Here is a 25,615-nt window from a genome sequence, read left to right on the forward strand (position 1 = left end):
GAATTTAGCGTTCAATGTAAAGTAAAATTTAAATTATTATAGCTTTATTGTACAATTTACTTTAGTTTTAATGTATAAAATGACGGTAATGTGATTATTTGAGACATTTAATTGGAGCTATATAGCATTTTTAGCCTGATGTTGGTGGGCTAATCCTGTTCACCACTGCTTGACATTACACAGAAATACACACCTTTACAAGCAAAACGTGACAAATTAAGTGAAATACAAGGTTAAAAATATGAATCAAACAAAAGCTGGTTAAAACTTGTCCTCTATGATTGAAATGAACAGTTAAAGCTGAGTAAATAGACACTTTTAAGGATATTTTTAACAGCTAATCAAAAAGACATCCTCAAAATGACAATAAAGTTAAATTAACACCTCTATGAAACTGTATAAACAAAAACTGATTATAACCTTCATCAAGTTGTGTTAAACTGCATTATATTCTGGAAAAATACAGGCTTAAAAAACCCAAATAGCTTAAATTTTAAAGGTAGGCCTACAATCTATGTACTAACTGTAGCTGCTGTTAGCTAATTAGCTCAGTTAGCCGTGCAGCTAGCAGTCCGAGCTGAGGTGAGTGTTGTTTTTTACACTTCTGGTCGGGGCTAGCTGGTTTTCATGCTAACCTCATTATTTATCTTTTAACGCGTACATACACGTCATATCTTCAAAACTTCTCTTTTTTCACATTCTGTTAATAATTGTATTTAATTTTATAATTCACCTTTAATGTTAGTTTGTAGCTTTAAAAACTGAGTCATGTCTAGCTTTACTTCCTGTTGGAAAGGGACATTAGCCTCTTACAAAAATAAGTAATAACTTTTAATAAGTAATACATTTTTTAAAAGTTATATTTTAGCGCACCAAAAGTGTACTATAAGTAATATCTATATTCCATATTAAACGTATTTGTATAAAATTATATTTATTTATGTGCTTATTTAAAGGGGCACTATGTAGTTTTGGAGAGGAAATTCAAACTCTTAAACTAAGAACTACTAACGTTTTCCATAAGTTAATAAACAAGCTGTTCTCAGAGGAAAATAAGACCCCAGAACACTGTTTGAAACTAGAAAGGTGGCAGGGTCCGCCACATATAAACTAAGTAAAACGGTATGAAACTGTGTTGTCCTTTAAGCTCAGTTTGTTTATTGAGTTTACTCAGTCATTAAAACAAAGATAGTTTATTTAGTTTGTTTGGACATAAAAGAAATCAGTCAATGAAGATCTTTCTTTTCTGATTAAAACGATTAAAAGCTTATTTATTTATTTATTGTAAATATATATATATAAGTGTTGCAGCACAAAACAAGCGAGTTAAAACAAGCTAATTACATTTTTAAGACAGATTAAAGATTCACCAATTGTGACTTTTATTTTTGAAACCGTAACCGGAAGTGCCGTTTCTTTACGACAGGCGGCAGCTTGACGGCCGTCGGCTCGACGGACGCTGCCTTGGAAACGACATGAATCCAGTCCACGCAGCTGGGCTGTGAGCGGGGACCCAGATTTCCTCACTTCAAAGGCTTCTCTCCTCCTCCTCCTCCTCTTCCTCCACCTCCTCCTCCTCCACCAACACCACCTCCTCTCCATCCATCCATCCATCCATCGAGCTGCGAACATGGACGACCTGGAATGAAACGCGGAGCAGGAGCGAGGGAGCCATTTAAATAAAGACACGAAGAAGAAGAAGAAGAAGAGGGAGCAGGTGACGGCAGGTAAATGTGCCCGGATTTTAAATCGGCTTCTGCATGTGACAGGGACGGTGTGGACACATGTCTCCTGTGGGAGGGTGAAGGAGGAGGAGGAGGTGGTGGTGGTGGTGGGGGTGCGTTTGTTATTGTTATTGCACCGCACACACACGCACAAAACACAATGCACCCCGCACAGGGTTGCATGCTTATTAATTAGAGCCCGTTCATCTGCATGCTTTTTTTTTTTTTTTTTTTCTCCTCCACTCCATTTTTTCCTCCTGAAATCGTGACCGCGCGTCGTTTCTTCTTCTCCGGCGATGCTCAGGTGTGTCCCCGACAAAATGTCACCGGTCGGATGTGTCACAGGGTTTTGGCTCGTGGCTGCACGTCGACTAGAAAAAAAAAAAAAAAGAGAGCAGCGGGGCTTATAGAGGAGGCGTGCAGAGGATTAGTGCGTGCCAGAGGGGACCCAGGCTGTCTGTCGGTATGCTGCTTAAATTGCACGTTTTTCAAATGGAGTTCTGTATGGAGATCACAGGATGAATGGGCTTTAATGTGTCTCCACCTGCAGCACATATGTTAAAACCCATTCTGTGCTGACATTTATGTAGATATCTGTATTGTGGACGTTTGGGTTTATCCTCAGATGTGTGTTGAAGGTGTTATTTTTGATTATCGGGCCTTCTGGACTCTGGTGTTGGGCTCATGCTCTGCTGCTGCTCCTGTTGCTCACCTCTGCTAGTTTATTCCGTGCATGTCCACAGCTTTGTGAAATAAAAAGGCCTCTGCATGCAGGTAACAGCAGCCACCAGGTGGAGGATTTGTGTGGATTATAATGACGGCGTGATGATTTAACAAGAGGCGGATGATGATTAAAGTAGATAGAAGGGGAAATGAAGCAGTCGTCTTGCAGAGAAATAGCCCGATATTGCAAGAGGGAGTCGTCATGGATACAGGAATGTAAATTAACAGCATTTATTTGATGATTTGATCGTTTAGACTGGACCTCAGGTGATTAATCGATGAGTCCAGCACCGCCCACAGTGGGGCAAAAGTTGGCCTGCCATCAGATCTGTAGGCCAGGACGTCTCTGCAGCACCACAGTGCTTACTATAAAGCTGTTTGTCACATTTCACCTTCATCAAAAACATCCAGCGCCTACGATTTGAACATATCGGCCATATTGGGATTGCGATAATATTTTGATATGAATGGCTGTTTATGCTGTTTTAATTTCTGTGAGGTAAAAAATGCTCCTCAAATATGTAAAACAGCTTCTTCTTAATTACTTTTCATAATTTTTTAGCAGCAGGCAGTGTGACACTGTGCAGGAAGCCAGCTAATTAAGAGAGCTCCGGATCTGAGGAGCGTTTTGCTCGTAGAAACACAATAAGTGTCAGTTTTGGTCCTCCGAGGGAAAACGTTTGGGCACCCCTGGATCCATTTTGACTAAAAACCTCTTGAATATTGTTTCCTCCAATGTGAGCGTCTGTCTCAAGACAGTAATGGACATTTTTTGTAACTATTTTCAGTTAACAGTTAATTAAATACCCCAAACTACCATCATTAATCAGTTGTGATTGTTAGTGTCAGCTAGTCAGAGAGTGGCCGGCATGTGCAGACGGCTTATTACGAAGAAGATGCATCCATGAAACTGAAGCTATCTCTGAAATTAAAGTTTTAAATCAGTTTTTACTTCCTTTTTATGTATCTTCTCCTTTTAAACTTAAAATATAGAAATCACAATCTTCGTTCTCCGGACAGTTTGTGATCTGTCGTCCCCAAAGTCTGAACTCAACATATTTCATAACTTAAAGATATTAAATGGCGAAATGCATCGAGTCCAGGTTGTGTCCACTGGGACGTTCCAGCATCTTAAATGTGAATATTTCCTGGTTTCTTTCCTCCTGTGTGACAGTTAACTGAATAAAACGAGACATTTGAGGACGTCGTCTTGGACTGATTGACATTCTGACAGTTTTCTGACATTTTATAGTTAATAATTAACCAACAATGGGAATAATCACTAGTTGCATCTCTAACTCAAAGCTCTGAATAAATGCTCGCAACAATAATTGCTTCAGTTTCGGGGTTTAAATCTGATCTCTATCGTTTGTTAAACACTTTCAGGGAAAGTTAGTGTAACGCCCCTTTTTTAATGGCAATTATCTGTCCTGCAGAAGCGCCCTTGAGCAAGACATCGACTCTCTCCCTGCTCTTGTAATCCCACTCTGTTGATTTTAATTCAGCTTTTAAACCAATTATCTGCTTTCACAGCCAGTTAAGGCTCAGTTTTTTTTAATTACCAGGAAGTCGGCGTTGAGGAATTTAGTTTTATTTTCCTAACGTTACCGCTGTAACTTGGACACAGCAGCCGCAGAGTGAACCTGACTCAACACTAACATTATAACTGGATGGTAAATGTGAGCGTGACGCCAATTACAACCGCTTTTATTTAACATTTAACCACCGAAAAAAACAACAACTCTGTCATTAACAAACATACTGAGGCCACTTCTGTGAACAACAACCGAGTCCTTTGAGGTCTAGACTGCAGCCTGGGTGAACAGTGATTAGATAATAGGTTTCCTTTGTGTGTGTCTGTGTGTGTGTGTGTGTGTGTAGCGGCTGTACAGTACAGACTTGTATTCATAAGAGACAGTGCTCAGACAAGCTTGCGCTGATTCCTTACATAAGCGAATCATCGAGGAAGGAAGTAAAAGACGGCTGAGCGCTAAATAAGCATAAAGGCTCAAACAGGGACACACAGATGCATAACTGCACACACACATAGTCACACACATGCACACACACTCACACACACACACACACAGTAACTTTACTTAACCGAGGGTGAAGCAGAGACAGAGGAGGGGTGATGCTGTGCTGGTTGACAGAAGACTGTTTTCTGCTGAGGGCACACAAAGGGGCATTTCTCTGCATTTCCTTTTAGATGCAGCCTTCCCGTTTTTTTTTTTGTTTTGTTTTTTTACCCCCGAAGGATTTTCTAGTTTGTTTGTATCTTCAGATTTTTCTTGTTCTGCCCTATCCTCAACCCTCCACACAGTACACCATACTGTACTTCTGAAGGGTAAACTATGCAGAAAGGAGGATGGGTTTTTTTTTTAGTTAGCTTGTTCCAAAACCCTCTGTTGATGCTGGAAACAAAAAAATCTCAATAAGTTATGGGAAATATGTTTAGTCACTGACTCGTACCACCCTCATGTTTCTGCAATGAATGTGAAGCTACAGCTAGCAAGCGATTAGCCTAGCAAAGCAACAAGTTACTCCCCATATCTTCAAACAAGCAAGACCTAGGTTGATGAATGAAGTGGAGCTAGCCAGGCTGAAGCTTTCCACTGACTGGCTAAGCTAATCAACTGCTGGTCCTAGCTTCAAATTTAGCATACAGACAAGAGAGTGGTATCTATCTTTGTGTGTCTCAGCAAGAAAGCTAATAATCTTATATCCTGAAACATCCAGCTGTTCCTTTAAAGCTTAAACATTTACTTTTTGAAATGTCAAAAACAGAGTTGCAACGTCTAATTAGCTAATTGAAATAATCATGAGTGCAGCTCTGGTAGCCTAAATATAAAGCCGCAGCTAGCAGGCGATTAGCTTAGCAAAACAACAAGTAATCATAACAATTTACAATAAACAAACAAGTAAAACAAATTATTAAACTTTAAGAAGTGCTGTTAGCTGGAGCTAGCCAGACGAGTGGTTTTCCCCTACTTTCAATGTTTATGCTAGGCTAAGCTAGTCTCCATTAGCTTAACGTTTAGCATACAAACATGAGAGTGGTACAGATTTTTGTGTCCAACTCTCAACAAGATGCAGCAGTATTTTAGAGGATATCTTCCTTTCGGTTTCCTGAGTAATCAGTTTGAACAATGGTGCCTGTCTGGTGTGTTATATACCAGGACAGTGCATCCTTTACTTTAGTATCAAACACGCCCAAACTCTTTGGTCTTCCTCCCTCATGTCTCTGTTTCTTTTCATTTGTGAGTCTTTCAGATGTGAGCTTTGTTTTGAAGCTCTCTTCACTCTTTTTTCCTCTGGTGAAGGTTGCTGCAATATCAGGTTAACTGGTTATTTTATGCTTGTACTTGAGGTTAAGGCTCTCAGAGCTATCCGCCATCCGCCCTGAGTGATCCGATCACAAGTAGACAGCTTTAAGCCCATCAGTTCACACCTGGCACGTGTCCCGAGTGACCACTTGTCATCCAATCTCACATCCCTGCTCCATATACAAATATACACCTACATCACTGGAACAAAGTGATACTGAAAAGTTTTTTACACAAAGAAAGAAAGTGTGTAACATTTGCCGAATTAACAAGAAAGCCCAAACAGTTAAGAATATGTTGTAGACGTTGTTTCTCAAGGTTTGTATAGTTTCTCATAGTGCAATAATTCTCAAAATTAAGGATTTTTTTAAGGGAGTCTGGTACTTTCCCCACGGGCAACTAAAAAAGTAGGCTTTATCAGGTGTTGTTTACTGTATTGGTAAAATTTGACATGTTTACAGTCAGTAAAATGTTGTCTTTAATATATTTAGAGCAAATGGTGAAAATCAGGTGAAACAGTGTTCTCAAACAGCTTCAGGGAGACACAGAGGCAGACAGGCTGGTACAGCAATACCTCAACAAACTGACACTTTTTACAAGGAAAGAAATAACTTCATGTGATGCATTTAAAGCCGAATTTACAAGAAGGCTCGAGAGATTTAGAAATTGTCATATCCATTTTGCTGTAGTCGTTTGTTAAGTTTCTCTTCGCACAACGACTCTTAAAATCGCTCAATTTGTAATGTAGTCTGGGGATGTTGTGATACTTCTTGCTTCTTTTCGTTTCGAGGAGGATGTCAGTTGAGTAGGCGGTTCTTCAGTGTGGCCCGGCACACATTGAAAGACTGTGGTCACATGCGGTCCAGACCCGCTCTGAATGTGTTCTGAGCGGTTTGGATCTCGTCCTCAAAACGTCTCGGGGGTGGGGGGGTCAGATCACTCAGGACGGACAGTGATACCAAACATGAACAGCTGCTTTAATCCACATAAAATGTCGGCTGTATAATTAAAAAAAAAAAAAAAATGGATGTCAGCCAAACTGAAAACTCGCTCCCATCTTGAACGCTCTGTGTGTTTTTTGTCTGCCGGCACTTTTTGCTGCAGATTGTAAAGCTGCTGATGCACTCGGAGCTGCTTCTCTGCAGAAACGCTGAGGATGATTAGGATTCCAGAGGTACGCGGTGTGTTTTCACAGTAATCTGTATTTCAGGAGCGTACCGCTCAGGAGCACGTCTCTGTCCCTGGGTACGAGGCGTTGCTACGCTCATACGTTTTCCAGACGGATGGATGTTTTCTATTCTTTCCTCCCTCGAGGAGCTCGTTCTGTTCCTCGGCCCGTCTTTGAACCAGATCCGGTCGATCTCAAAACGCTTCCAGGTGCGGAGGAAGCGGGGATTTGATCGTGTTATTCGAACAGATGTCCACCTTCCTCGGACTTCCCCCCCCCTCCTCGAACACATGTTGGCCGCGTCTCGTCGCCGCTAATGGTTTGAATTAACTCTGAAGATACACAGCAGCCTCTTCAGGGTGCACTTTCACTGAGTGATGTGGCCACTTAGACGTCCTCTCCAGGGCTATTCGTAGTTTGAATAACCACCTGACACTTTGAATAGGAGCCGTCCGTCACGGGGTTTCCATGCATGTATATTTCACTTTGTTCCCATTGAAAGATGGTTTAGTTACAGGAAGGTGGTCATAGTGAAAGCCTCTAAGTATAGAAATGGGGTTAGGGTTAGGGTTTCATCACCGTTATCATATTTTTCGACGAACTACAACTTGTGATAATTTAACCGTGATAATTTACTTAAGTTAAGATCAACTGATGTCGAAAATCAAAGATATTCAACGTGATGCAAGAGGAAGCCCTACACAGGTAACCGCAGCATCATGTCAAAGATGTCTTCGACTGACCAACCTTTAGAAAACAGTTTTCTTTTTCATGTATCTTTGTGCTGATATGAACTCTTACTCCACTCGTGCTTTTTTAACGACTGCTGGCAGCGCTGCCCGACTCCATTTATTATGAAGCTACTCCTCAAGGTACAGACAGGACGGGGGAGACTTTTCGGGCATTACTGCTGTCAGGAGATATATATTGTCTGAAGGCACTTTCCCTCCCTCTCCCTCTCTCGCTGCTGCTGGGAACGTCGCCCATCGTTCTTTCACCTGGTCGCCCCGACCTCGCCGCTCTCGCTGTGTCGCCCCTTTTGTTGTTCCTACTCTCAAAGTGCAAGCGAGGCCGGTCTATTGATGGGTGTTGAACTGTACAATGACGCTGATCAGCTCTCAATCTGCTGCTGTGTGTGTGCTTCCCTTTGTGTCCGTCCGTGCTTTGTGCGCGTCTCTCCGAGCCACGGGGAGGTTATTTAATAAAGCTGCTGCGTGAGATTTATTTTACCGTTATCGATGATGTCATTTCCACCTTCACGTTTTCATGCCACACCCTCAAGATGTCAGCCTTACTCAGCATCTTTTCCCCCGGGGCTCGTCATCCCGCTCGCGTCGCTGCTGGTTTTTATTGGATCACGGCGTATCGATCCGGTGTGTGTGTGAGTGTGTGCTGTGTTAAGCGTTGTGATTTAAAATGAGGGGAATTTAAGTGGGAGCTGCTGGTGCGACCGCATCTTCAACATGATGCTTCTTTAATTGATTCCTGTGGTGAAGCTTCCTCCGTCCACAGGGAGGTCGGAGGGAAGGGCCTGAAACCACAGGAGGTTTAAGTGTTTGGGTCGGAAGTAGGGCTGCAACTGATGACTCATTTTTAATTGTTGATTAATCGCTCAGTTGTTTGGTCTTTAAAATGTCAGAAAATGGTGAAAGATGACGTCCTCGAATGTCTCGTTTTGTCCACAACACAAAGATTATCAGTTTACCGTCATAGACGAGGAACGAAACCAGAAAATATTCACGTTAAAGAAGCAGACTATTTGAAATGAAAATGAATTATGGTGATTAATTTAATCTCTGTCACCTAATCGAGTCATTTATGCAGCTCTAGTTTCGAGGTTGTTTCACTGTGTTGCCGGGACCATCTGTACATAAATATGCATCTGTATGCCGATGATGATTGCAAATTATAAGCGAGCGCTCCACCTGTTTCACACAACTCATCGCGACACATTTATGACAGGAAAGCTGTGGAGTTTGAATGAATTAAATTAAATTGCCTGTTATTGTCATGGTTGATCGATCAATCATTTAGTTATTGTCATCATGACTTGCAAGAGCTAACGCTAAAGCTAACCCTCGTCCTACCGACAGTCCAAAACCCAAAGACTCTTCATTGACTGTCATGAATGACAAAGAAAAGCAGCAAATCCTCACATTTAAGAAGCTGGAAGCAAGAAATATTTGACGTTTTTGCATAAAAAATGACTCGGACGATCGATTGGTAATCAAAATAGTTGGAGATTATTGGAAATCTACTCTCAACGATTGATCCCAGCTTCTGAAATGTGACGACAGGCTCCATTTTGTCTGTTTCACATCATTATAAACTGAATATATTTTGGTTTCGGCCTGCTGGAACAAAACAAGTCGGCATCTTCAGCTTCAGAACTTGCGGTTGGTAATCAGGTAAGATGATGTCGGTAAAGCGGACTCCTGCTCCCTTTTCGTCGGTGCTCTGTTGCTTTAATACCACGGGGGAGCAGGAAACTAAGTGGAAGATGTAACGTTGGCGAGAGCAGCTTCCTCCCTCGCTGCTGCTCAGCAGACAGCTTGGATTTCACTCAACTTTCAATTCCTCACTTCCTGTGAGCTGAGAAGCGTTCCCTCGTACGCTGCGGCCGGATTTCATCTGGGCACAAAAACCCAGCAGATACTGTGCGGTGTCTGTTACTGAAGGGACGACAAGTCTCCCGTGTTGTAGCACAGATTTTTTTTTTACTGTTTTTAGATAAATATTGTTTCATACTCGTACATGTTGAGCAGGAAATCCAAAAGTGTGAGCCTGTCACGAAGCATTAAGTGATGGGGAACTTGTCAGGGAAGTTACACTAAACTCACAGCGGCCTCAAGGCAACACAAACACAACAATAACACTCACACACAACACTTTGTGAGAAATGTAGCTCTGCTCCATCTGCAGCTCTTGAGGATGCTACGTAAAGTTACAGTTTTGCAGTAACTTCGCTTCTTGTGTTCGATTAAACTCAGTTGTCACGTGTTAATTTTCAAATATAGGTGAAACTATAAGAGTGTTCACGTTGTTTGGTCAGAGAACTGCAGCTACGACACGATTAATCAATCAAAAGTAAATCAATCCACAACTATTTAGATAATTGATTAATCATTTCAGTCCTTTTTGAAGCCAAAATGTCAAACATTTGCTTCTTAAACGTGAGGATTTGCTGCTTTTTGTTGTCACTTTGTCGTTTATGATGGTAAACGAAGAGACTTTTGGTTGGTCAAAAGAATTTAAAGGTGTTATTTCTGGTTCTGGGAAACTTTGATGAGCATTTATTACATTTTTTCCACTTTAAAGACAAAAAGGATCGTTAGTTATAGTCATATGTGGCAATATATATACTACATACATCCAGTTTGTACAGTATATGACAGATAAATATCATATTTAATATATATCACATTTGTCTTTGTTATGTTTTAAATAACTGGGCAGCTTCTTACAGTAGCTTGTTTTTGTAAAAATGCCGACAGAAGGATTGATTTCATAGACCGAGCTCAGCTGTTTATGATGCAGATGATTGTTTATTCTGGCATCTTTACCCAGCCGACCAACAAGCCTCTGAACAATCTTCATGTGCTACTGGTTTCTTTGTCCTGTCCCACCCTCCCAGTTTACACTGGGAGCAGGGAAACTGGGACGCTGTGACACATCGCATCAAAGCTTTAATGTGACCTGACCCTCCACATCCCACTGCCCTGCTACACTGTCCACTAACCCGGCACCAGTAAACCCAGTTTATGTTGGGGGGGGGTGTGTGTGTGTGTGTGTGTGTGTGTGTGTGTGTGTGTCAGGTCACATGGTTCTGCCGGATGACTTGTTGCAATCGTGCTGACGCCGACACATTTAATTGTGAGAGACGGGGTCATAGAGGGGCACGAGGAGGTTCTCACAACACAACACACACACACACACACACACACACACACACACACACACACACACGGCACATTGCATTCATGCTGTGGCTGACCTGTTTACTAACCACATCAGCAGAGAACGGAGCGGACCAGAACAGCTAGATTGTGCAGATATTCAGTGTCTTTAGATGTGACCCGACAAGTGTGTTAGCATGTTTTAGCCCTGTAGCTTAAATCTAAGCACTCACCAGGGTCTCCTGTAATGTGTAACGGTGGGGGGGCGGGCAGCGTCTCATCATGAAATATGATATTAGACTTCAGAGGAAACAGTCGGTACACGCCTCAACCATCTCCTGCTAACTCACTTTCCCTCAGCTGCTACCTAAAGGAAGAAGTCCCAGTTTTTTGGGTCATGATTCGTTACAAACTCGGCACTCAGATGCATAAAGCTAGCCGTCTTTTCATTTATTTTAACAGTCAGTGGTGTGAGTAAAGGGCTGGGCTACATCATGATACATCGAGGGAAATCTTCCTCAAAAGCACTTCATAAATACTAGGACTGGGCGAAAAAATCAACAATTCACAATATACTATTTTATTAGTAAATTAGTAAATATCGGCCTGGAAAAAGCCATACCGATCGACCCCTTATTGACGGCCACCCAGGTATATCTGGAGACCCAGACCAGTGCACCTGGTTGTCGCGATGTCATCCAGCGGCTTCATAATCAACAAGCTTCCTCAACATGCGACTCACCTGCTGTTATGACAACACAAACACAAGGCTGACGAGGCAGGCAGATAACGTTGCTGGTAGAGAGAAAGCAGAAAGGTGAGGCGATGTAGGCCCGGCCGCAGTGCAACATACTGTTTGTTCCACCAGAGAGAGTTTGTGTGGGTCATATTTTAATGCACGGCTGATATAAAACAAATGTAAATGCCAGCTGCTTCGGTAACATGTTCAGCCCGGCCTGTTGGAGCTGAAACAAGACAGAATCAGCACCGTTCTGCAGTTTAAAAGCAGAGGGAGGAAGGTTTGGATCAGCTGTAAGGAAGAACAGACTCTCTCCACCATCATACCAGCGGGGCGACGTCGACTGACTGTTATTTAACACAAGACCAACACAGAAGCACAAAGTTGTTATCGTCTCACTGACATTGTGCTGAAACTCTGAACTGAAAGAAACATTCATAAGCTTAATTTTTTATCTCTCCTGGCTCTCCGTGTTTGTGGTTAAACTCCGCCCGCCTGGTACTCCCAGTGGACAAAAACAAATACCACTAATGAATTGCAAATAGCATTTGACTATCTGGATGGAGTTTTACTGTGTGTGTGTGTGTGTGTGTGTGTGTGTGTGTGTGTGTGTGTGTGTGTGTGTTCGTGGCCTTTGGCTCTTTTGTCTCACATGTTTTATTCACCGTTTCATTAGAGTGGCTGTTTCATAACACTTCATCTGCATTCAGCCGCAGTTAAGAGGTACTGTAGGCACGCACACACACACACACACACACACACACACCAGAGACAATGAAGTGACTGAGATCTTTTACAGGACTTCATCGCCTCGATCTAAACTCTCTTCTGCCTCTCTGAGTTTCGCTCTGATCGCTTCATTATCCGGCCAAAAATGAAAATACTTCCAAAGAAACCATGACAACAACTCCACGGAGCCAAAAGGGAAAAAAAAACAAAACAGAAAAGATGGAGAGAGAGAGAGAGAGAGAGAGAGAGAGGAAGCAAGAGACGAGTGTAGAAACGTCTCGTCTGCTCCTCTCACTCTGCTTTGCATAATTTTGTTTTTAGGGAGGATTAGCGCAGAAAAAAAAATGGGGGAAGTGCCGTCGTAATTGTGATCATTTCGTACAATGGCTCCTCACCCCGAGAGCATCAACAAATACAGACATCAAAGACGGAGACGCAGGAGAGAGGGGCGGGAGCATGAGGGAGCCGGAGCGTTTAGGATGGAGGAGAACGGGTTTCAATAGGAGTTTAAAAAAAAAAGGAGGCCAGGACGAACGAGGAGGAGGCTGCTGCCGAAATCACGGCGGTTTAAATTCGAATGATCTTCCTGCGTCTGGCTCGAGCAAACATCAAACATAAAAACGGCTTTCTGCCATTTTGGTGACATCAAACAGAACAAGGCGGCCTTATGTGATATTTTTTCTGGGTACAGCTGAGAGCTCGTCGCAGGTTTTTATTTTATGTTTTTTTTAGATCCGCTTTGTTCTGCTCCTCAGTCGCTCACGCTCTTTGTCGGCTGACTTTTGGCGCACGACCAAGCCGAGAGCTTCCCGGGCCCCGCAGAGCGAAACCAGAGTAATCCTGACTCAGAATAAAACATTATCTCTGTTTCACTGTGTTGGCTCACGCTCCTGTTTTCATAGCTGTGTGCTCGCACCGCCTGCCAGTCAGGCCTATAATACTGTCATATTACACCCAATTCAAGCAGTTTGTTATTAACTCTGTGGGGTGTCGGAGAAAGTGGGGTTTTTTACCTGATCCACGAAAGCATGATGGAAAGACTGTCATAAATAAGACTTTAAAAATATATTCCTGTGGTTTTTAAAATGTTTTGGTTTTCTGGTTTGGCAAAAATCACCCAAGTGACATCGAAAAGGATGAAAACAAACTTTATGTTGCAAAATCTCACCCGTTAAAACACCTAATTTTTGTCTCAGAGACCAGTATCGTAGAATAAAGCTTGTGAAAGCGTTGATTTTTCAACCGTTCTCAGCTCAGCTAGTTTTAATTCTTGCAGTTTTTAGGCACATCAAGTTCAATAAGGTTGCAATAAATGCTTATTCTCATTTGTGAGTAATCTGTTGATTGTTTTCTTGATCAGTCGATTGGTTGTTTGGTTTATAAAATGTCAGAAAATGGTGAAAAATTTCCTCAAATGTCTCGTTTTGTCCACAACCCAAAGTTTCCTCCTCCATGACAGTAAACTGAATATCTGTTTGGTGGTGGTTGTCTTCTTGAGCTGTGTTTTTAAAAAATCTATTAATGTCAAGCTGTTCATGAGGTTCCTGAGGTACGTTTTGAGCACAAGTACAGATTATAGTGACAAAAAACCTCTGTATTTCCAAAAATAAACATATTTTCTGTGCATTTTATTCCACTACTACAGTATGTTGTCTTGGAAAAAAAAGCGAAAATGAACAAACCGCAGTAATTAGAAATCACATTTCAGCCTTTATGTAAAACAATACCCCAATCTGCAGTTCAGCTAGGTGTCACAGCACACACAGTCCAACCCTTCATTAAGCCTCCATTGTACTGCTGCCTTTAATTCATTTGCACCAACACTCTTAATTATACATTCTCCTCCCAGTGTTATTCTTAGCCTCCATAAGCTGCGCTTCTTTATTCACACATGAGCTGCGCTGCTTGTGCTAATTAGCCTGCGTGTTTTACACAGTAGTACTGGGGGGATGCAGCTGAAAGTGTGTATCGTGTAGCCGGTGGAGAGTATATGATTAGACAGAGCATATACTGTACTAGGGTCGACTAATGGAGGTGGAGTGCTGATTGTTCACTGAAATAAAAGGACTATTGTCACTGTCTAATTAAAATGCACACTTTAAAGAATGAATAAATACATAAATATAATAGTTGAGGTTATAAAACTGTAAACTAAAAACAGAAAGGTACGGACATGATTTGTTTTGAGGTACCAGCACAGTGATGACCAATGTTATACCTTAAAAATTCAAAAGAATTCAGTGATATCGAACGTATAGAAGTTTTCAGGTACTGATAAAGCCACCTGTGATTCGTTGGTTGGTTGGTTGGTTGGTTGGTTGGTGGTTCGTGGTTGGTTGTTTGATTTGTGGGTTGGTTGGTTGGTTGGTTGGTTGGTTGTTTTGTGGGTTGGTTGGTTGGTTGGTTGGTTGGTTGGTTGGTTGTTTTGTGGGTTGGTCGGTTGGTTGGTTGGTTGGTTGTTTTGTGGGTTGGTTGGTTGGTTATTTTGTGGGTTGGTTGGTTGGTTATTTGTTTGATTTGTGGGTTGGTCGGTCGGTTGGTTGGTTGGTTGGTTGGTGGTTGGTTGTTTGATTTGTGGGTTGGTTGGTTGGTTGGTTGGTTGGTTGGTTGGTGATTGGTTGTTTGATTTGTGGGTTGGTTGGTTGGTTGGTTGGTTGGTTGGTTGGTTGGTGATTGGTTGTTTGATTTGTGGGTTGGTTGGTTGGTTGTTTGATTTGTGGGTTGGTTGGTTGGTTGGTTGGTTGTTTTGTCAGCAGGATTACACAAAAAACTACTGAACAGATTTCCAAGAAACTAGAATAGAGGATGGGTCTCAGCTTGATGAAAAAAATCTGATGTATTTAGGTGGCTGGTATCTGTGAGTGAGTACAATAAGATGCAGATCCATAAAAAAAATCTGGTTCTGGCGATGTTTTTTTTTATATTGGATCACGCTTGTTTGAATTAAATGGGACTGTTGGGCATTGGCGGAGGTATGCACTCTACTGAGTGCCATTCTAGTTTATCATCATCTTCCTAAAAATATTGTCATGTCGTCTTGATGATCTTCAGATTTACTCTCACAGAAATATGTTCTGCCGTTCAGGAAAGCTACTGCAGAATGAATCTATATGCTCCAGAGAACGATCATGTCACATTAGCTTTCACACTCATTTATGCAGTATACATTACCAGCTAGCTGCAGCATTCGAGGGACTACAACTCGATCCCTCCTGCAGTACATCATCTAATTGCATCATCATATGGAATCAGTGCTTGTCGTTTCCATTAGTTACTGTAGAAGGCTAATGAGCTGTGATTATACAGGTCCCTCCTATGGAGCAGGAGGGGAGGGGTAATGGTGAGAGGGTGGAGGGCGGCATGCTAACCTCCCTCAGAACAGACTGAGGCTCGGTGCAGCACAGTCGGGGTCCGTGTGTCTCTGTGTACTTACATGGCCGAGCAGACGGAGCAGTAATAGCATTAGCTGATGCTTGCCTGACTGCCTGCAGGAATGATCAGTTTGGTTAAGAACAGTAATTAATACCGTCTCCGTCCTTATCTGACTGTCTCACACAGAAAACACGGTCCTGTATCTAAAGCAACGGAAGGAAAATTATTAATTACACACCCAAAATGCTTTAAAATATTAGAAAGTGTACGGCTGCATTTCTGCGCAGAGTATAAGAGCAGGCCGTCTCCTGCAGAGATGTTTGGGTGCATCGTCTTAGCACCTCCTCGCAAACAGGCTCCGGTCTGCTCCGGATCAGAAGGATCAAGTCTTATCTGATTACAGCTGTAATTATACCCACAGCCATCAAAACACGAAGCGAGGAAGATGTGCTAGAGGATGGAGACGTGTGACAAACAGACATGACCAAGAGGTGAACTTTGGATGGTTTCCCAGACGTGCACACGAGTCGTGCCGTGGCGTAAACCTGCCTTCAGCGGGCGTGAAAGCATCCTGGTGGTTAGCGCAGGAAGCTGATTCCTCTGATGCAACTGTTGCATTTTGTCAATTGGCAGCTCAATAATATGTTGAAAAACTTCCTGTTTATTTGATGCATTTTGAAACACTTGAATCGTTCCAGCTTTCAGAGGAACGTGTAATTAATATCAATTTAAGTTATAAGTTGGGAATGGGAGATGGAGGATTGACTCATCCATTAATGATAGTGTTGCCGTGGTCTCTGTGGCTTTAATGCATTGAGGCATGGAAGCGTGAATTTCTTACCGTTTGATGTTATTTCTTTGAAGTATCAGCTGTAGGATGTAGGCAGGGGCTCATATTTTACATATCTGAAAGTTTAGGTTCACAACCGAACCATTCTTGACAAGAGTTGGATGAGAAGATTGAGACTTCCTTCATATCTGTAGATTTAAAAATGAAGCTACAGACGGAAGCTTAGCATAACAACTGGAAATGGGGAAACAGCTAGCCCAACAGAAATCAACCTACAAGCAGCTGTAATCCTCGCTTAAACCTCTTGGACACAAAACCCACTAACATCTGGATTTTGTCTTCAACGGGAAAGGGTACAGTCAGCAGTCATCCCCAGTAGTCACAGGAAGTTATCAGCTCTAGGTTCGATTGGTAGTGACAGAAACATGACAGCTGGGTGGACACGCTAATCTTCGCCCCTATTCTGGTGCGATGCTCTGATGTATGGTCAACTTCTTTTTGAGATCCCGGTCACGAATACAATCCATTTCCGTTCAAGTGGTGCTCGAACATTGTTTGCCTGCATTCGGTGCTAATTTTAGTATGAAACTGGTACAATTTAAATGTTTTATTATTGTTTACCGCAAAGCTAAGGTTGTTAAGGTCTCACTTCATATTCAAAAGGTAGATTGCAGCATGATGTCGATCTTCTCGTCCAACCTTCGGCAAAAAACGTGACTGAGCATATTTCCCAAAATTACAGAACTGTAAGTGGAAGCTGTCTTACAAAAGAAACCCAAAATGACTTCTAAAACTGATCAATCAAAGCCAAAGCACTCGACGGAAACTGGTCTGGAAAGCATTTCCATTCCAAAAACTCTCTAAGCTTCCTACTCTCTCCTCAAGGTCACCTAAATTAGTTTAAACCAATGTGGCGTGCTGTATTCGACAAGCCGCCACCTCCTTCTTTTCCAAGACGCTAGTGACCGGCGGCTAACAGCCTCTGACAGGCTAATTCATGCAGCCGCAGCTTTTTTCTGCAGTCTCCTCAGATTCATGACAAGATGAAATTGTTTGTCATCCGAAGTGGCCTTTTAGGGTTTTTTTATTTCCCGAACTGTTAGACAAAGATCTTCCGTCCTGTACCTCCAGAGCTGTACCCTAAACTCCCCTGTGTTGAATGAGTGCAGGTGCCAGGCTGCAATAAATCGTCTGGAGACCTACTTTTAAAAAATTTAAAGTTTCTAGTTTTCACAAAGGAGGTCCAGCTCTTCCCTCCCCTCCCTTCCCTTTACCTTCCCCTCCTCCTTAATCTCTCCTTGTCCTCCTTCTCTCCGACTCTCTTTCATACTATTTTCGGAGTCGCGGCGAGTTCCACTTTTGAGCGGCGGAGCGGATTCCTCTGCCGTTGCCATGACAACGTTCCCACGGCTCCACGACACACTTTTGGCTTCGCCTTCCTCCTTCCTGCTACATCTTGTTAATTTTTTTTCGCCTTCCCTCTGTGTTCCTCTGGTCCCGAAAAAGTCTTAAGCATGACCCAAATTCGAGGCTGTAAACGCTCTTCGGCACACTAAAATGCATCATCTGAAGGCCGAGTAGCATCGCTGCGTAGCAACATGACTGAAATCTGGGACTAGACTGCATGATGTCAGCATACAGATGGCCTGAGCTGACAGTTGGGGAGCGTTGTGAATGAAAATGGCACGACAACTTGAGGCTTGCAAGTGCGTCTGGATGTAAGACGCCTCATAACGCCCCAACACAAAGACCGGCAGTCAGACTTTGTGTCATGACACAACTGCTGTTCGAGATCCCTTGAGGAGTTGTGGAAATCACTAATTCATGTGCGCGATTTTATAGTTCATGCTCTCGATTTTAATAATTCAATGCAATAGCATGTTAGGGCAGCAAATACCTTTTTCGCCTGACGCGTTCAGTCCTCCGGGAGACTCTGAAGCTCAGTATTTATTGACGAGATAAGCAGTGTTCCTCCCCATCCTCAGCTACTTGCGAACATCCAAAGACGACACAGCTAGCTTACCGGTGGCCGGCACTTACCGCTTATCCTGTAGGCGTTAAACTGACGGGTAACGGAGGCAACTCCAACTGCGTCAGTGATGTTGAGTTAATTTTCTTTGTAACAAACTGAATTTATATCTTTAGGGGTCGACCGATGTGGCTTTTTCAAGGCCGATACTGATACAGACAATTAGAAATCTATTCTCTAATTAGAAAAATGAAAATCTGTGTGTCAAATTTATGAACAAGTACAATTTTCAGGTACTTTACTTGAGTATTTCCATTTCTGCCGCTTTATACTTCACCTCCACTACATTTTATTAGACTATTCAGTGTGACACCCCGAATTTTAAACATGTTTCTCTGCCAAGTCGTCTAAACCGGCATATTGAGATCACTAAGGGACGTACGAGCTCAAGACATGAAGCATCGTCGCTGTTTTGTTTTCAATCTTTCGTCTCCACTGTCTTTATATCAGCGGTATAGCACACCAGACGGATGTCGCTTTGCCCTGCAGCTGACCTGACAGTGTTTGGGTGGAGCAGTAAGTGCCCCTGGGTCAAAATGAAGTCAGAGTGTGTGTGTGTGTTTATATGAGTGTCAGAGTAAGGGAGGATCAGCAGCCTTTCATGCATGTAAACCTGCATTTCGACCCAGACGAAGTGGCCCCGCATCCCCTCACACACAATCCCTCTCCGCTACCTCGCGCTGAATAAAAACACGCACACGCACTCTCGCGGATGAGCTCGGAGGTGGGGAATACCCGGTCTGCGTCGGACACCGGGGAGTCGGAGGAAGAGATATTTGCCCTTCCTGATTTATTAATGAAACCAGGCAGAGATGGAGAGGAGATCTGGAGCGCGAAAAAAAACGGAGGAAAGTGAGTAAAAAAGGCGAGGAGGGGTCGGACGGATGAGACAAATAAGAGAAGGAGAACAGCTATCGAGGCGAGTGTTGATGTATTATTAAACTGCCGTGGTGTTAGATTATTTACAACAGCTGGAGGGAGGGGTTGGATATTGGCTCACACACACACACACACACACACACACACACACACACACTGGGGGAAGCTCGATCACACCCTTAAGACGAGTCGGCGCAATCTGAGGTGGTTCATGTAATTGAACGTCAGGAGCTATTAGAGGGAGGAAGAGACGTAAAGAGGACAAACACGTCAGTTTTTATTAAAGATGGCGCGCGTGGTTCAATCTGGACGAACAAATTAAAAAGCACGTGAGACGCGAATGCAGACATTTTGTGCCTGACAAGTGTGTTAATCAGTTTCAGAGTTGACGCACACACACACACACATTTTGGCAATAACCTCACATGTTTTTGTTTACATCCATTGTGTCGTTCCTCTCATCCCGGAAACATTAATTGTGCCAGCGATTATATTAGAAGCGTGGGAGGGAGAGAGAGAGTGGCACGTTTCCAGAGCGCTGACCTGGGAGCACACACACCTCCCACATGCACATATGCACGTGCACGCAGTGAGCACACACACACACACTCTCCAAGAAGCCACACTTACTTTAATTCTGCACACACACACACACACAATCACGGCCCAAAAATAACAAGCGTGTCCCACATAGAGAGTTCACTTCAAACTGAGAAGCAGTTTCCTCACGTGTTTCTGTCGATAGCTCGTTCTCACTTTCTCTCACTGTGTCAGTCGTGATCATGTGCTTCAAAGTGGAGGGTAAAATTACACTTAATGTCACATTTACATGTGTTTCCTGTTTCCTGACAGTTATTAGATGATCCCTTCCCACTGATTACATACCTGGCAGCTGTTGTGCTTCGAGTTTCTGTTTCTTTGTTTTGTCATGAGACAGTCAGAATTTCTCCAACACCACTTCAAGTCAGTAGTTTCATATTTCAACCTACATGTGCACGCTTCAACCTAAGAACTGTATATTTTCACCTAAACCTATCTACTTCAAAATAAAAGGTGCACACTTGAACTCCAAACGAACGAATAAATTGAAAAGTCATACACTTGAAATCAAAGTTATGCGCTTTGACTCTAAAGTTGCAGTTAAAAAAAAGAAAATCAGATATTTCAACTGATAAATCGCACAATTTAACCCAAAAGTTACACATTTCAACCACAAAAATGAACAATTATACCCAAACTTTAAGCATTACAACCTAACAAATGAACAATGTAATTTAAAAAATGCACAGTTCAACCCAAATGTTGTACAGTTCAACACAGAAGTTGCGCATTTCAACAAAAAGGCTTCACGGTTTGATAAAAACAAAAGAAAGCTTTCAAAGTTTTTAGGGTATAATGAAAGGTTCAGTTTGCTGGCTGATCATTTTTTGTACATCTTTTTGTCATTGTTGTGTGTTTTTTATTTGGCAGAGTTCAATATTAGACTGTTTAATTTTAGCAGATGTTTTTGTCTAAAGGGTGAAAGTGTAAAAACAATAAACAGCTAGATGCTGTTTGACGAAGTGTTTGACGATCCTCTTATCCACTCTGTAAAAAATGTTTGTCTGCTAGTTGTTTCTGAGGGTTTGGTGGAAAATAAAGTAAAGAGCAGCTCGGGAGCATCCATTAGCTTTCAGCTGATCATTAAAACCAATGCAATTAGCAAAAAGTGGCTAAAACGTTCCACTGAACTGCAGCGTTGGATGTAAACTTCCTGTGATTTTGGCAACATAACTGAACTCTGTCGGTCACGTGAACTACTTTGTTTCAATGTTAAAATGAAAGAATATTGATTGATGCTAGTTTTCGAGGTCAGATTTCCCATTTTGTTTCCATGTTTCTGACAGCTGAGGCTTCACTCTTCACAGCTGGCTCACATCATATGACATACCAGATCTATATGCAGCTCCTCCCTCGTGGCCCGGCCGCTCACACACTGACACAGTCTTTCTCTCAGATCTCGGTCCTCTGTCTTCTCTCGCTGTCTGTCAGCCGCTCGTCTACCCTCATTCTTTCAGTCTATCCTTTACTCTGTCATCTTCCAACCCTTCACTTCGTCTCTCTTTGTCTCCCTCTCTCTGTCCCCCGTGGTTTCTCTGGCTACGTTTGCGCCTCGTTAGCACCATTTAGAAACTTCTTTCCGGCTCATTTGGCTCTTGGCTCATCCCCGCCGCATTGACATTAAGCAGTGTGATGAGCGACTGCGCCCCGCGGCGGACATGACACCTCCGTTTCCATCAGGACTCACAGCTGAGCACCATTTTTCCTCGGCTTTCGTTTTTTTTTACTATCCATCAGTGTGGAGCTGTGGTGTTGTCAGTGTACTCGTTTCCCCCCGAGAGGGAATTTAAATAACAAGCCGCAGCATGTTGTGTCAGAAGATACACAGCGTAATGCAGCACACACATTGCAGGACATATTTAGGGTATGATGGTGATACAGGTAGCAGTGATGGACGGCTGATTCTCACCATAAACCAATCGCCTCTCCTTTGTCTTTCCTCAGGAGTAGCCCAGCATGCCGTTGGTGAAGAGGAACATCGAGCCCAGGCACTTGTGCCGTGGAGCGTTGCCAGATGGAGTGACCAGTGAACTAGAGTGTGTTACCAACAGCACCCTGGCGGCCATCATTAAACAGCTGGGCAGTCTGAGTGAGTATCCTGTGGTTCAGCACAAGAGTGATGTTCCTGTTTGGCACATTAATTAGCTAAAAATCATGTGAAATTCACGAGTTTGTCAAAGCAGAAGGAGAAGTTTTTGTTCGGATAAATTTTCGGCTCGTCTTGAGTTTGAACTGTTGCGGGATGATCTCATCAACCTTGACATTGCTGACCTTTAAGGAGGAAGGAGAAGCGATGAGTCTCAAGCCGAGGAAGCTCTCGTGGCTTATTATCATACATAACCTTTTATTTAAACTCCTCTGTTGGAATATTAAGTGCCTCATAAAAGGGCAATGGTTTGCAGCCAGTTTTAAGTCAGGAGTCGATAGTCATAGGTTGTAAGATGGTAGCCTTGTGAGTTTGCTAACTGACCTTTAGCAAGCTAGTTAGCTTGGACAGCTTTATATCCCTCTTCAGTTATTTATTCTTTAAAAATAAAGACTTTCCAGGGAGCTATTGTAACTGGCTGGCGCAAACCAGAAGGTAGCAGTTAGCTCGAGAGCTGGAGCAGTTCACCAACTAGCCCTGCAATGTGCAGTCACCACATCACCAAGCTTCTTGATTATTAGTTTTGATGAACCACTTCCTGGTGTTCAGGCTTTAAAGGTCCATTTTATAAGAAAGTTGATCGTTGAGCCTCATTCCCGACTCGTCAAACACTTGGACGTCATCATCAGTATATAATGAGTTGGGAATAAGACTCAAAGATCAACTTTCTTTCAAAGTGGACTTTTTAAGAGTCTACAACCATGCCAGTTGTTGAAAGACACAGTGGTACTTCAAGCTAAATGCTAATGTGTTCACGCTAATGTCCCCATAATGACAATGGTCACAATAGTGTGTTAGCGTGCTAACATTTACTTTCGACTGACCAACATTGTCATCGCAGAAATCAGGATTGTCATAACAATCTGTACACTTGATTTAACTCGACTTCAAAGTTGCCAGGTGGTCGAGTTGGTGTTGATTATCCAACCTCATAATCTGATCACGATCCAGATGTGTCATCCTTAGCAATCACACCCGAAGCTAATGAATTCAGAGCTATGTTCTTGAAAACCGATCGCCCAAGATGTGTCTGTTAAGTGTGAACATGGCCGCGTCTGCACGCGCTAACTAGATGTATTTCGGCAGCTGTTTGCTGGGAGGAAGCAGTCGACACTGAAGGAAAAAAAAAAGGTGGATCCAAGGTGGATTTTTATGAAATCCAATAACAAACATAAACAACAAGCTGCCAGAATACTGAGAGTGACTCAGCCATGAAGTTTGACCTCCAGTAAAAACCCAATCTGATGAGTCAATACGGTTCACAGCCCAGATGCATCATAATCGATCTATCCTCTTTTATCTTCTCTTCATTTGAAAGCAGAGAGTCACAGCTGAAGTTGCTGTGTTTTGCAGCATACACTCTTTGCCAGAAAAGAGCGGGTAAAAAAAAAAAAAGGCTGTTTAAATTTGATTAACAGTTCGGGGTCTAAATTAAATTCAGCGACAGCTCGCTACGAATGAGTGAGTGCTCTGCCTCTGCTCCATCTGTCACGTCGTGGGCTGAGAGAGAAGAGAGGGAACGACATGGACAGACACTGAGGGTACGCAGCAGGTGTTTGCATGTTTTGCTCGGTTCAGAGGTGCATTTCTACATCTCAGTAAATGCATTTAAATATTTGTACCTCTATGTCACACACACACACACACACACACTCGCAGACAGAAACGTCCTTTCGAGTATTCGGTCCGACAGGTGCACGGCAGGATGCAGCGTATCCTGCTGAGACAGACGTGGGGAGGCATCGACTGACCTCAATCTCATGCGAACGTCCCCTCTCATCCATCTCCGTGTTTTTGCACATTTTTCGTTATCTGGGCGGTATCACACAGAACCGTGGAAGTCGTTAAAACACGTGTTGTTGTCCACAACCCTTCATGCCCAACCTGCCCGAGAGAACAATTCCCCGCGTTGTTTCCAAATAAAAAGGCCATTATTTAGAGCAGACTGCTGTGAGACCATTTGTATCACTCCCACTGTTATTGCACAGTATAACTTTCTCCAGATACGAACCTGAATATGTCTGGAAGCACAAACACGCCACTTCTCGCTTGATTTATTACCTCAGTAAACAGTTTCCTAATGAGTTTATGGTCTCAATCGCTGGTTCAAGTCTTCTTCAGAACAGCGTGATGTTCATTTAATGGTCCAATTTAGAGTGAAATACATCAACTTAACTGAAATCAAAGATATGAAACCTAACCGCGTCTCTCTGTGTCCGTCCAGGTCGCCATGCTGAAGACATTTTCGGCGAGCTGTTTAACGAAGCCAACAGCTTCTACCTGAGGATGAGCAGCCTGCAGGAGAGAGTGGACCAGCTGGCCGTGAAAGTCACCCAGCTCGACTCCACTGTGGAGGAAGGTAGGGACGCGTTTTTACTTTTTTTTTTGTACAGGCATGTGTGACCAGTTGAAAAGGTGGTCCTCACAAGGGGCCCACAAACCGATAGACCCCACAACTGACAAAAACAAGAATGCGTGTGTCAGTATGTTTGCGTTTTTACAGTTTAATCAAGTATTTCTTAATGAGTTGAGACATAAATTAGCTTCGTCCAGAGTTTATCACTCCCAAAAGGATTATATAGATGTTGTCTCCTGTGCTGTGGATACTTAAAGGTACAGTACGTAATAGGGATGCACAATATATATCGACCAAGAGATCAGCCAAAGGACGGACACTCTTCAGCGTGAGCTTCAGAAGGAAGTCCAGCAGAGGAAACTCCTTCAACAAGAAGTTCACAGGTCCGCTCCAGCTCTACCAAGACAGGCTGGAGATGATCCCAGCTTCACACCAAGAGATCAGCCAAAAGTATGAAACTGAGGTCAGCAATGCCAGACGGGCTGCTGACGAACTGTTGGAAAGCAGGTGTGACAGTTGGCTTCTTCTTCTTCTTCTTCTTCTTGGATTGTCCCATCAGCAGGACGCCGTGATGTCACCGTCACATCAAACTGCTTCGTGATGGAGGAAATCGTGATCGCACCTTTTCAATAATTCTGGTTATTATTATTAATTCTGCTGTGTGTGTGTGTGTGTGTGTGTGTGTGTGTGTGTGTGTGCAGTGTGAGTCAGAGTCATCATCGCCGTCGTTAAGCTTTTCATCAACTCTGAAGGTCAATTCTCTTAATGCGGTAATTGATAGGCCTTCACACACACACACACACACACACACACATGCAGACTGACAGGAGGATTTCAGAGCTGGCTACGGTGGCCCCAGAGGCTCAGACTGAACTTTAATGTGAGATCTGAGAAACCTTCAGTCTACTCCTCACCCCTCCTCCTCCTCTTCCTCCCCGTCTCCCTCTTCTTCTCTCCCTCCCTCCTGTTTTCGTTATTTCTTCTTCTTCCTCTTCATTTTGTCTTTATATCGTCTCCATCCCATCATCCCTCCCTCCTTCTTCCATCTTCCTCCTACTTTCCTTTCTCCTCTTTTTTCTTTCTCTTCTCTCCCCCTTTATCTCCCTCCCTCCCTCCCTCCCTCCTGCTGATACTGCAC

The 25,615-nt window shown here is 43.0% G+C and overlaps 1 protein-coding gene across 1 annotated transcript in view; it reads left to right on the top strand.

Moving 5' to 3' along the window:
• LOC311251876 (actin-binding protein WASF3) overlaps window positions 1-25,615 on the top strand; it is a 38,395-nt gene continuing 12,780 nt past the window's right edge. Inside the window, exons 1-4 of the mRNA XM_084344524.1 lie at window positions 1-16; window positions 1,427-1,727; window positions 21,920-22,064; window positions 24,346-24,480. Of these exons, the coding sequence (XP_084200650.1) occupies window positions 21,932-22,064; window positions 24,346-24,480 (268 nt within the window). The 5' untranslated portion in view covers window positions 1-16; window positions 1,427-1,727; window positions 21,920-21,931. The remainder of the gene's footprint in view (window positions 17-1,426; window positions 1,728-21,919; window positions 22,065-24,345; window positions 24,481-25,615) is intronic.

This window comes from Pagrus pagrus (genome assembly GCF_965226575.1).
Source record: "Pagrus pagrus genome assembly, chromosome: 22".
Classification (NCBI taxonomy): domain Eukaryota; kingdom Metazoa; phylum Chordata; class Actinopteri; order Spariformes; family Sparidae; genus Pagrus; species Pagrus pagrus.